The following is a 12,472-nucleotide window of genomic DNA, read 5'->3' on the forward strand; positions in this document are numbered from 1 at the left end:
ATCCTAGGCTGAGGTCTGTTCAGGAACAGTGGCAGAAGTCATTCAGTCTGTTGTGAATGGTGCAGATGGCTGCATATTCTGTTTTGGTCATGTCAAGCTTGGTGAGCTTCCAATTTATTTTTGCTGTTAATTACAGTGTTGGACTAGTAATTACATGCTGTCAACCTCTGTAACAATAAACCTGATAGTATACGACTGAAGTAGAATTTTCTTTTCAATGGACTTTGCTGATTTACTAAAATTTGTTTCTAAATTATTTCTTGAAACGTCAGTAGGAGCAAAAGCAATAAGGTTTAAAGTATAACAGTTAATATGAGATCTTTGATTTTGGCCATGACTTGTTGAATAAATAAGCTATTCTTAGTCATGAAAATGACTTCCCTGTATTGTTCATCATTCACATATCCTACAACCTTCTATTCTACTTCCTTTCTACCCACCCCGGGAATACTTCTTGTACTTCCAAGGCACTTCCAGTACTCAACCTTTGAACCTTTAGTTTTCAGTGATTGATAATATTATTGCAGCTGTCAATTTGTTCAGCCACTCCATCACCTCTACATTTGGTGGTCACATCCACTGTAAAACCTTTGTTCTCGTTCCCAGTTCAGGTACCTTGCAGTTTAGAGAAAATGTAACAGATTCTCAGAAATATTAGACTTGGAAGGAGGCCTTTCAGCCTAGGGAGCCCATACTAGCTCTCTGATTGAGTAATTTATCCATCTTCTCCTCACAGTCCTGCAAGTTCTTTCACTTTGTACTTATTCAGCCCTGCTTTGGGATGTCATAATTGGATTGCCTCCATTATCACACTAGTTGACTCCAGATTCTAACTCTTTGTGTTATAAGTAGTATTCTCTTCGTGTATCTTTTGATTCTTTAACTAATCACACTTATCCTCATGTCCTCTGATTTCTGATCCCTTGAATGACTGACCTGCTGACATCATATATTGCAATGTACCCAATATATTTGTACATTGCCAAGAGGAGTGTGTACTCTGCACACATAGGTTTCACCCTGAAGTGTAATTTGCCAGTCTGGGTCTCTACTCCTGTGGGAGGCCTATGCACCTCCTGCTGCCTCCAGAGTAACTACAACCATAGCAGCTGGCTGCCTCATCTTCCAGTCAGAAGATGTTGAGGTCTGTTGGTGCTCAGAGCACACCACTGAGATGTCAATGTGACATGATCCTCAAGAAAATGAGGCAAATTTATCATGTTTACGTCTATCTAGATCACTAAAGGAATTAAACAATTGAATATTCGAATTTACTTTTCACTTCCAGGAAAGACATATACTATGATTGGAAAGGATAATTCAATGCAAAATCTTGGTGTTATTCCTTGTGCAATATCCTGGCTTTTTAAATTAATAAATGAACGCAAGGAGAAAACTGGAACTCGATTCTCGGTCAGGGTTTCTGCTGTGGAGATCTGGGGCAAGGATGAAAACCTTAGGGACTTGTTATCTGAAGTGGCCACCGGCAGCCTCCAGGATGGCCAGTCTCCTGGTGTCTACCTCCGAGAGGACCCAGTCTGTGGGACTCAGGTATTTTTATTATACTACATTAATTTTGCTGTTTTGAAGTATATTGGTATTGTGACATTTCTGTTGTGCATCAAAGAATATTTGAAATGTTCCAGCTATGTTTAAAATGTCACTGCCACAGTCTTGGCTTTACATTTTTTCATCTTTGCTCCCTTGGTATACATAATTTATTACGAATTGCCCCAGAGACCTAATCTGTTGAGCAGAAATGCAACCCTCTTCCAATTAGTAATAGTTTTCTCTCGTATCCAGCTTCAGAATCAAAACGAGCTGAGAGCCCCCACGGCAGAAAAAGCCGCCTACTTCCTTGATGCTGCAATTGCGTCCAGAAGGACCAGTAGGCCAGACTGTGATGAGGAGGCGAGGAGGAACTCCCATATGCTCTTTACACTTCACATTTACCAATATCGAATGGATAAGAGTGGCAAAGGGGGAAGTATGTTCACTTTTAAGGTCAAAGCAGTATTTTCTTATCATTAAAATAGTTTGCATTCATTATATCGGTTAGTAAATTCAGAGTGGCTCATTGGTTCTATGCACCTTGCTCTTCCCTTTAGTGTCCGGAGGGCGCAGTCGTTTGCACCTGGTAGACTTGGGAAGCTGTGAAAAGGTTCTCAGCAAGAGTCGGGATGGTGGCGGTGGTCTTTGTCTGTCACTTTCAGCTCTGGGCAATGTCATTTTGGCATTAGTAAATGGGGCTAAACATGTTCCATACAAGTAAGTAAAATTCATGAGTAATTAAGAATGAACTCTGGGTAAATCATTTTGCTGCAGAGATAATTGTTTATGAAAAGCATTCTGCCTAGAAATTCATTGAGTATGTTTATTTGAAACTTTTGAATGTTCCATTCTGCCTTAAATCCGCTTCCGTTGCAGACAGTGGAACTGAAATGGGATTCATGGTTGCTATTACACAGCCATTCCTCAATTTATGATAGGCATGACTTCCTGGAAATTGATTCATGAAATCAGAAATAGTTTGGCAAAACACACTCCATATATTTTGCAACAGTATGTTCCCATAGGCAGAGAATGGTCCACTGTTCATTATAATAACAAATACCTTTTGTAACTTGAAGGCACATACAGTATTTAAAAGAGTCAGTGTTATTACAGCATAGAGTTGTATGAGCATTTGTGAGTCAAGAAGCATTTGTATCTAATAATCTAATTGAATCTATGTCTAATGCTATTGTCCAATCTGAGTTTTTAGATATTTTGGAAAAAGAACAGGTTCCTAAAGCAAAAATCATGCTACATTTTTAGATAAGATAGCTATTTCTTATTTTTTTTTAAATGAGGTTTATAAACTGCAACTCTCTCTTTTACAACTTAATCAGTTTTCTGCATGTTAGAAAGTAATGATCATCGGTTGTTTCAGGCTTGCAGCCATGTTTCTAGGTGGTCTGCTGGAGTAAACGGTCTGCCCTCTTCACGTGGTTGGGTGGGTTGGTCTAGGGACTTCAGGTGGAAGAGATCCTGTGCTTTGTCCTACTTGATATTCCTTGGAATTGCGGTGACTGGCCAGGTGTGATTTGCAGCGGATTTGCTATAATCTTCGGTGGGACAAATTGCCTCGCATTCTGGGGCTAGCCACTCTAAAAACACAGCCACTCATTAGGTATTCCAAACATGGTAAGGCCAGAGGGAGTGATCAGGGTCTGGCACAACTCAGCTCTTAATTTCTGTTTGGCATGACAGCCAGATTATAAACTATCCAGAATTTACTAACAAATTGTAAGATGGCATGAATTTAAACTTTTAATTTAAACAAAGGACCGCAGGGACAAAGGACCACATGGGCTCGGTTGTTGGCTCTCAGAAGGAGACACATTGAGCTAAATTTTATTGGAAAAATAACAGCGTGTTAATAACACACTATTATTAATGCGGAGCAGCATATTGAGGGGATTAAGAAATCCAACATGAATTATGAATCAACAGATCAGTTTACTTTGATGAATTTATACCTTTTCACTGTTTGCTTCCCAGATATATCCTTGGTTTTCCTGTTATTTTTAATAACTGCTGAATCTGCACACTAATTGATCATTAAACCCACTGCATAAAGTTAAAACTTGTGATTTTAAGGCTCCTTTAAATGTGATAATTGCCAATTGCTATGCCAGTCGAACTGTCTAGCCCAGAAAGAACAATTTAAACTGTTCAGTTTCATCCCACCTGGAACTATATTATTCTTAGAAAATCGAAGTATTTCTAATTTTAGCTTGCTGCTTTGATTTCCTTTTCCTTTCCCTTTACGCAATTTCCCTCTTTTTATTTTCCTTTCAGTACCTGATCTGATTCTAATTCACCCTTCTCTTCCATTATCTTCTATTGTGCAATCATTAAATTTCATTGGTTTAGAAGATATTCTGTTAGTCATGCTATCCCCTGAAATTGCTGGAAACCCATCGCCCTGATCAAACTGCGGTCAGCTGACATTTCCAGCAAATTTTTCTGTTAATAATTTGATCAAATTTGGTGCTTGCTTATGAATGAAAATTGCATCTCAGTCATTTTAATTTAATGTAAGCATTATTGAAGAGTTGATGAAAGAAAGATAGTTTTTCAAATTTGGATGGAAATGATTTGACACATAACCCAATTGTTCTAAGTTCATTGCCACAGGCCAGAAATATAGAAGCACAGCCAGTGAGTGGACAGTTTCTTTACATTTGTACCAATAATAAAAATCTCTGTGGAAAAGGCTTTCTAATTATGCTAAACATGTGATTTTGTAATCATCTGCCATAATATTTGCTGTATTTGTATTTGTTTGGAATGACATAAAATGTTCCCCATGCACAGAGAATAAAAAGATTTAAGTTAATGGAGACAACAGGAATTCTGCAGATGCTGGAAATTCAAGCAACATACATCAAAGTTGCTGGTGAACGCAGCAGGCCAAGCAGCATCTATAGGAAGAGGCGCAGTCGACGTTTCAGGCCGAGACCCTTCGTCAGGACTGACGAAGGGTCTCGGCCTGAAACGTCGACTGCGCCTCTTCCTATAGATGCTGCTTGGCCTGCTGCGTTCACCAGCAACTTTGATGTAAGTTAATGGAGAGATTTTTTTGACTGAAGGGAAGAATTATTCTGTTTTTCTTTACCTGAAATGAAATTCTAACTTAAGACCTTTTTAATCCCTATTACACGTGGAATGTGAGGAAAGAGCACAAAATGTAAAGATTTTCCTTCATGTATAAATGAACTAATATTGAAAATGCTTAATCAAACACTTTCCTTGTACTTAAATGTATTTGTTCTGTTGCACAACAGAGATAGCAAGCTTACTATGCTGTTGAGAGAATCGCTGGGGAATATAAACTGCAGAACAACTATGATCACCCATATTTCTGACTCTCCTGTCAACTATGCAGAAACCCTAACAAGCATTCAGCTTGCAGCGCGAATTCATCGAATGAGAAAGAAAAAGTCCAAGGTCAGTCCTGGTTTTGTCTTAAGTTTTAAATGATACTAGTTTCTAATATGGACTTGCAAAGTATTTTGATTACTTTGTTGTGAATAACATTAAATCTTAATATAGTAAGTATTTATCTCGATTTCTTTTCTGTTATGTTTGTGGTTCTATTTCCACTCTAAAAGTAAACTGTTTTCTTTTTGAACCAGTATGCCTCAAGTTCTTCTGGTGGGGAGAGTTCTTGTGAAGAAGGTCGGATTCGAAGACCGCCTCACTTAAGGCCCTTTCATGCAAGAACCACAGCTCTTGATCCTGATCTTCCAGCATTAGGAATATCTAGTGAACCCGACTACTCTTCGAGCAGTGAACAATCATGTGATACAGTTATTTACGTTGGTCCCAACGGTGCAGCACTCTCTGATCGTGAACTGACAGATAACGAAGGTCCGCCAGAGTTTGTACCCATAATCCCTTCCCTCAGCAAGAAATGTGAGCCGAAGAAGGGTAAGGAAGCTGCCACAGTTGGTAAGAGGAGTGAAAGGGATTATTTCAAATGCAACACTTTTGCAGAGTTGCAAGAGAGATTGGAGTGTATTGATGGAAGTGAGGAACCCATCAAATTTTCTTGTGAGCAGGGACTTTTCATTTGCAGTAGTAGTGTAGGCCCCCCAAGGGTAGAGAATGCGCAATGTATCTCCGTACAGGAAGTGACACAATCTGTCGTGGTATCAGAAAAGGTACCTTCTTCACAAATGTATGGAAAACATTCTTCAGTCGAAGCAGGGTCTTGTAAAAAAGGGCAGAATTTGGAGCCCCCCATTTCTGCAAAGCAACAAAATGGATCACCTGTGTGGAGCCCATCTCACTTGCCTCACTCCATAACAACTGAACATTTAAAGCTGCAGACTCAAGGTGAAGGAAGCAAACTGGAAGCAAGTGGTGATAATGAGGCAGAAGGAATCAAGGAAACAACCACGGCTTCCACCAATATGCACAGACCCAACTGCTCTATGACGCAAGAGCAGCCGCAGGCCACGCCCAGGCCTGTCGTGAGGGAGAAATCATTTTTCAACAGGAGACCTTTGCCGAGCCCTGCTCCCCCACCTCCACAACTGAAAGAAAGGCAAAGCGTTAGTTCGGAACTCAGCAGCAGTGGTGGAATTAGAACTCCTCCAGTAGGAATGAGCCATCAGAGCACAAGTAAACCTGAATCAGCCATAATTAGAAAGGAAGTGGGCAACTACAGAAGTGGATATAAGCAATCTGGTGCATCAGACGCAACCGGCTTACGATCAGCATTGCGGAGCGGGTGCATTGACCGAGATATGTTGACCACCACCGTGACATTGCAGCAGCCAGTGGAACTGAACGGAGAAGATGAGTTGGTATTTACTGTTGTAGAGGAGCTGTCATTTGAAGGTATTTTGGAAAGTGGTCGACCGGCTAGCATTATTAGCTTTAATAGTGATTGTTCACTTCAGGCACTGGCTTCGGGTTCACGGCCCGTCAGTATTATTAGTAGCATTAATGATGATTTTGAAGCTTATACCTCACCGGCAGCCAATGCTGGATCAAATATAGACACTGCTGGGCTACTTACAGATGATTCTTTTTGCAACAACAGTAGACGCTCATCGATTAGCTCCTGGCTCAGTGAAGTAAGTATCTGTGCTATAGAAAGTGACGGAGCACAACCATCCGATACTTTTGTTGTGCAGTCTTGCTACAGTTACGGTGAGAAGTTTAACTTGGATTCACCTGATGTGCTGCAAGACATGACCACACCACTGACACTGGCTCAACAAAGCATCTTGAATGATGGTGCATTCCGTCCTTCTGAACTGGCTAATGAAATTACGAGCTCAAGCAGACTTCTTTCACACACCAACCAAGGTTCTAATGCCTTAAGTTTATCCAAAGTGATGACTGTTACTAATAATTCATCAGTAACTAAGGCAAGCACCCCAGTCCACCATCCTGACCCAACGATTTCTGAAGGCAATCCTGTTTGCTCCTCTAGTCTTCCCAGGAAAATAAAGTCTACCTCAGCTGTGAGCCAGAGTAGTAGCACAGTACATTGTGGAGAAAGGCAATGGCAAGAAAGTGAGCTCGAGGATCCCTGGTTACTTCGCACGAACAGCCAATCAGTACCAAAAATAGAGGATCAAGCACTCTCAGTGAAGTCACCTCCCAAATCTGGTACCAACAGTCAAATTAAACAGCAAACAAAAATGGCCCAGAATACTGGGACCATTCCTCGGCTCAGCAAATTTCACACAACAGTTTCCTGTACACAACGAGTTGTGTATGGGTGTGAAATGGCGAGTAAATCGACTGCGGCTAATGGTGTCACAGGTGTGAATGGCAGAAAGAATGAAGTGCCGGCAAAAGTGGTGCAGGTTAAAAAAGGAAGTGCGATGGTTGCAACAATGCCAATAATGCACACCAGTGCCAGTGCTGGAGCTGTACCCAAAGACCAGCGAGACACAAGCAGCTTAAAATCAACAGCTAGTAGGAAAACATCAGCAGCCAAGACAAGCATGCTGCCAAGGCTCAATGGGACACCGCCAGCACCCCCTGTCCGTAAGTCTAGTCTTGAGCAAAAAAACAGAGCTGTGCCACAAAAATGTACCAGTCCAGAGGCAGTTATGGTATCACCTCCCAGATCAGAAGATGAAATAGATCGAGCACTAAATGTGGCTCCTTGTGCTGTTGAGGGTAGCTGCAACAAAGCAGCAAACATAAAATCTGATCAGTTCTCCATTAGAAGTATTTCAGCTTCAAAATCCAGAATGCCTAAACTTGAGGCAGTGCATTGCTGTGGAAGTCAGCTGTCACTCGAGAGGTGTGATAGTCTGTCGTCAGTGGGATCCAAGAACAGTATGACCAAAGAAAGTGGTCACCCTGCCAACAGCAACAACAGCAGAACTGGACGCTCAGTACCAAGGCTTGGTGTGTCACCGTCAGCTCCAGTAATGTCTACCCCATCTATTCCTGTGGTCCCCGTACCAGTTAAATCCAATCAAACCAAATGTCCTTCCAATAGCAAGGCATTGGTTGCAGGAAACAAGTGTCGAAGCCTCTCTTCAAGCGGTGCAAAGGGGTTAAGCACATCTGTTAAGTCGTTAACGCAGTCAGTGGGGCGTAGTTCCAGTGTACCATCGAATGGAAAAACAGTACCTCGCTCAGCACAGGTAGCCAGTTGTAAACCTGGCAAAGGAACAATTATGGGAACAAAGCAAGCAGTCAGGGCAGCCAACAGCCGTGTGTCTGAATTAGCTTCTGCAGCCTCATCCAGTAAAGTGGGCCATTTGAGAGGATCTGCTGATTCTGATAGTGGGAATGACAGTGGAGTCAACTTGAGTGATGAAATAATGCAGATGCCAGTCTTGCCTTCTCCATACAGTAAAATAACTGCACCAAGACGGCCTCAGCGTTACAGCAGTGGGCATGGTAGTGACAACAGCAGCGTCCTTAGCGGAGAGCTGCCACCGGCCATGGGAAGAACGGCTCTCTTTTATCACAGCGGTGGTAGCAGTGGCTATGAGAGTATGATTCGTGACAGTGAGGCAACAGGGAGTGCGTCATCCGCACACGATTCCATGAGTGAAAGTGGGATGTCCACAGTTGGCCGCAACAGAAGTTCCAAGTCCCCCAAGAAGCGGACAGCAGGTAAACGTTGTGCATGATATTATTGTACTACTTGACTTGTGTTTCTCGGAATGGGAAGTTTTAATAAACAACTGGGCAAATAATGATTCTTATGTAGATAATAATGGAAGTTGAAGTTGTATTGTGCAAATGTGTTTTCAGTTCAAGCATTTTAAAACATTTACTGTTTTAGGTGCTCTAAGTTACAACAAATCTTGTATTAGTAGTTCACTTCATTAATTATTGTGCCACAGAGTTGTGGAGCTACCCACTAAAAAAGACCATTGTATGATGGCAGTATTACCATTCTCTAGAAACTAGGCTGTCTAAGCTTTTTGCCTGTTATTTCCTAAATTGTCTCCACCAATCCCCATACTTTCTTTTTCCTTGAATGACAGCAATTTCTTTCTGGGTTACAATTTTCAGTTCACCACTGCCTTCCAGTATCTTGTCTCTTGTTCATTGTTTGTACCCAACTCAGCTGGTTGTTGAATGGAAACACAGTTCCCATTTAAATCTATGATTTTCAAGACAATTGAATTTGCAGGTTCTGAAGCTGTGGTCTGTAAAATGAAAGGACCTGAACGTGATATGTAATGCAGCTGGGTTAGAAAATGATATGTGTTTGTTGCTGGGTAATACTGTGTTTCAGTTATGTCCTCTGGAAACTGAGGTGACATTGAACTTGGGTATATAGTATGAATGCATGTGGACAGTAATTATAAAATGAGAAATGTATATCATGTGATGGACTACTTGTTACTTGCAGTAGGCACTAGAGGGTGTGAAGGATGTCTTTGCACTTTCAATATTCAAATGTTGTTAAGAGCCTCAGGGCAGATTAAAAAATTAAAAGGTCAGTTTTGCAGAAAGAATTGGTTGCAGAAGAAATGACGTTTAGTTGGCAGCAGTGGGACTCCCTTTAGTTTATTGGGTCAGGATGGTAGATATTACTGAAGGTAGTCTGAGATATGGCCTACAATATGTAAATGGTCCATTCCTAGAGGTCATCTCCATATGATATAATATTATATTATCCCAATTTTGTCAATGAAAGGGCTTCCCACTGTTTAGATATGTAATATTTCTCTCCATAATTCACTAGCAATGCCTATCAGATTTTACTTGTGGTAGATTAAGGCAATCAATTAGAAACCAGTTGGCATTGTTTAAATCTACGCACCGACTATGTTAACAATATGTTGAATGCAACCTAAACTGCTTATGATAATTGTGCAAAGTGGACTTGAACAGGAGCAAAGAGCACTGGTTATGTTTCACCAAGAGAGTTATTATTCTCATCAATAGTTGTCAAATACCAAGATGCTTTCTTTGGAACAGTCACCTCAGTATCAACACCCATTGAACAGCTGGCTACACCACAACCTTGTCAGAGAAGAATCTGTGACCTGAAAAGGCTTGTGAAAAAAAATTGTTCAAAGGTTGAAAGGACATTGCTAAGGTGCTATGCCACTGAAGAAATGGAAGAGTCACAAAGTTCTTTCTAGCAGGCAAACCGTCTACTTTGGAGTTACAGATAATCTGGTGAGTTTTAAATTAATTTGTTTTGTGTGAAAAATATCATTGTCTGAACTAAGCCGAGGCAGAATCTAAAAAAATAATCTGGACCTTTTTAAAAAATTTCACCAAAAGTATTCCAAGTCTGCCTGAATTTGAATTGTCTGCTTTCAATCCCACAGGTGATTAACAATTTGTCCTTTGTTCCTTTTGTCTCCTTAGGTGCATTTTTTGAGCTGTACACAATTCAGTGCAATAGGATTTGATTCTTCCTGACAGCCTGGAGGAGAACCAGAGAGCAAGGAGTCCACTGCTGGGGAGAAGTCATTGGGACTTAATGACAGCATGCCATTCAGATGTTTCTCAATGAAAATGAACTTCAGGCGAGGCTTACGGGAGCTGATTGATAGCACTAATTGATTTTCCTGTGCCAAGCTTTAAATCTATGCTATTATCTGCAGCAAACTTTGATGGAATAATTCACTAGATTTACATTACAACTATGATTACATTTCAAAAGTCCTTCATTGACTACACAGTGTATCAAAAGGTTCTGAAAGGAAGATGAAAATCGCAATATAAGTGCAAGTCTTTTCTCTTTAATTTAACTTGAACAGTCTATCATTCACCTTAACGACAAGGATGGTTATTAGGTATTTGTGCATTACTGGCAATGATTTCCCTGTCACTTAATTGAATAATAGAGGCTCAAATTACAGTTTGCAATTTGCAACTTTTGCTAATGGAGTCAAGAGCTATGGCCACCAGAATGTAGACTGAATCTCCACTCTATTTGCAAACCATAGCTATAGGAAATGGCAGTAGTCTATTTTCAATCCCTAGGATATTGCACTGGATCTGATAACCTCTGGCTCCATGTAGCTATAGCCTGACTCTCAGTGGTGTGAAGGCACCTTCCTCCTATCTGATCATATGCAGAGATTCTCTGGAGTCACCTCAAGCATTTAGAAGTCCCACATTCAAAGGCTGAGGGAGAAATATGAATAAGAAGCAAACATAGACTTTAATTCATTGCCTAACCCCTCAGGGCAGTGCAGAGGTGAAATATTTTTTGCTTATAATAGACATACTGATATTGGGACAATTTGATCCCTATATGTGCTAGATAGGTTAAAGCAATGGTGATATTATTGAACAAATGTTGTAGCAAAACACCATTGAAGCAGTATTGGTCCACACCATTTAGAGGGGATTAAGTACATCAAATAATTCTCCATTGAACGTATCAGTGATTGCAATCAGTCTTGAGCAATAACCCCAGTTGGAGGTGATTTATCATACAGGGAATTACAGTCTAATGAGGCGTGACCATTTGAGTAAATACGTGTAACAGCCCATGCTACATGAATGTTGGCAGCAGTAATTTTGGAAAATTAACTTTGTGGAAATGGTAAATTGGTTAGTAATGTTTGGTTAATTTAAATGATTACCTGCTTATACAGGAATGTACCAGATGAATTTGAGGGAAAGTAGGTTGTTTTCACACCTATATTGTTTGGTGTTATCTGATAATCACTCATCTACATAGCCATAGTTTATCCGGAAAATATTGCATTGTTTGGTGAAATAGAGATAATAAAATAGTTGAATTCCCACAATAATGCTATAAGACCAGCTGCACTCCTCCATGTTGCTTTGAGGAGTAACCACTCAATATTTGAAGAAAACTGAAAACCTTGCCAAGGGACAACGACACATTAAGTAGTAGCACATCTGCAATGAACCAATCATCCAAAGGAATTTGCTGACAAACTTTACTTGTAAGATACGAAAGAACAGTTATGTGCTAGTCATTTCAGATAATATGTAATTGTCAACATTGTTTAGTTGTTTAAATATTTCTGCACAGAACTGCGAAGTACTGGTAGAAATTGCACTTACAATATACAGGTATTTGCAATGTATCCATATCATCCATTATTTGTACAATCTATGTGGGGCTGAGGAGGGGGATAAAGAAGATCAGCCATGATGGAATGGTGGAGCAGACTCGTTGGGCTAAATGGCCCAATTCTGCTCCTATGTCTTATGGTCTTATCTGAAGACAGCAATGTAGATAACTACAATTAAATGTATTCTACTTTTGTACTAAGTAATAACTTATTCATTTGTACTATTTTTCTAATTATCCAGTAAAGTAGTTCTATTCTCATTTATGGCTCTATTGTGTTTTTATTAATATCTCTATTCTCTTCATGATCTTTCACCCAGTGATTTCACAACAGCACTTGAGTCAGTGTGGAATTATACCAGTTTCTCAATCGTTTCGTTCATTTTGGCATCATGTCCATGAGAGTGCCAACAAAAT

At 40.3% G+C, this 12,472-nt stretch overlaps 1 protein-coding gene across 1 annotated transcript in view; it reads left to right on the top strand.

Annotated features, from left to right (window-relative positions):
- The window catches only part of kif26ab (kinesin family member 26Ab), a 208,250-nt gene that overhangs the window by 168,549 nt on the left and 27,229 nt on the right, over positions 1–12,472 (top strand). The window contains exons 7-12 of the mRNA XM_063048063.1: positions 8–101; positions 1,289–1,551; positions 1,804–1,987; positions 2,109–2,268; positions 4,833–4,995; positions 5,184–8,646. Coding sequence (XP_062904133.1) covers positions 8–101; positions 1,289–1,551; positions 1,804–1,987; positions 2,109–2,268; positions 4,833–4,995; positions 5,184–8,646 — 4,327 coding nt within the window. The remainder of the gene's footprint in view (positions 1–7; positions 102–1,288; positions 1,552–1,803; positions 1,988–2,108; positions 2,269–4,832; positions 4,996–5,183; positions 8,647–12,472) is intronic.

This window comes from Mobula hypostoma, chromosome 1 (assembly GCF_963921235.1).
Source record: "Mobula hypostoma chromosome 1, sMobHyp1.1, whole genome shotgun sequence".
Classification (NCBI taxonomy): domain Eukaryota; kingdom Metazoa; phylum Chordata; class Chondrichthyes; order Myliobatiformes; family Myliobatidae; genus Mobula; species Mobula hypostoma.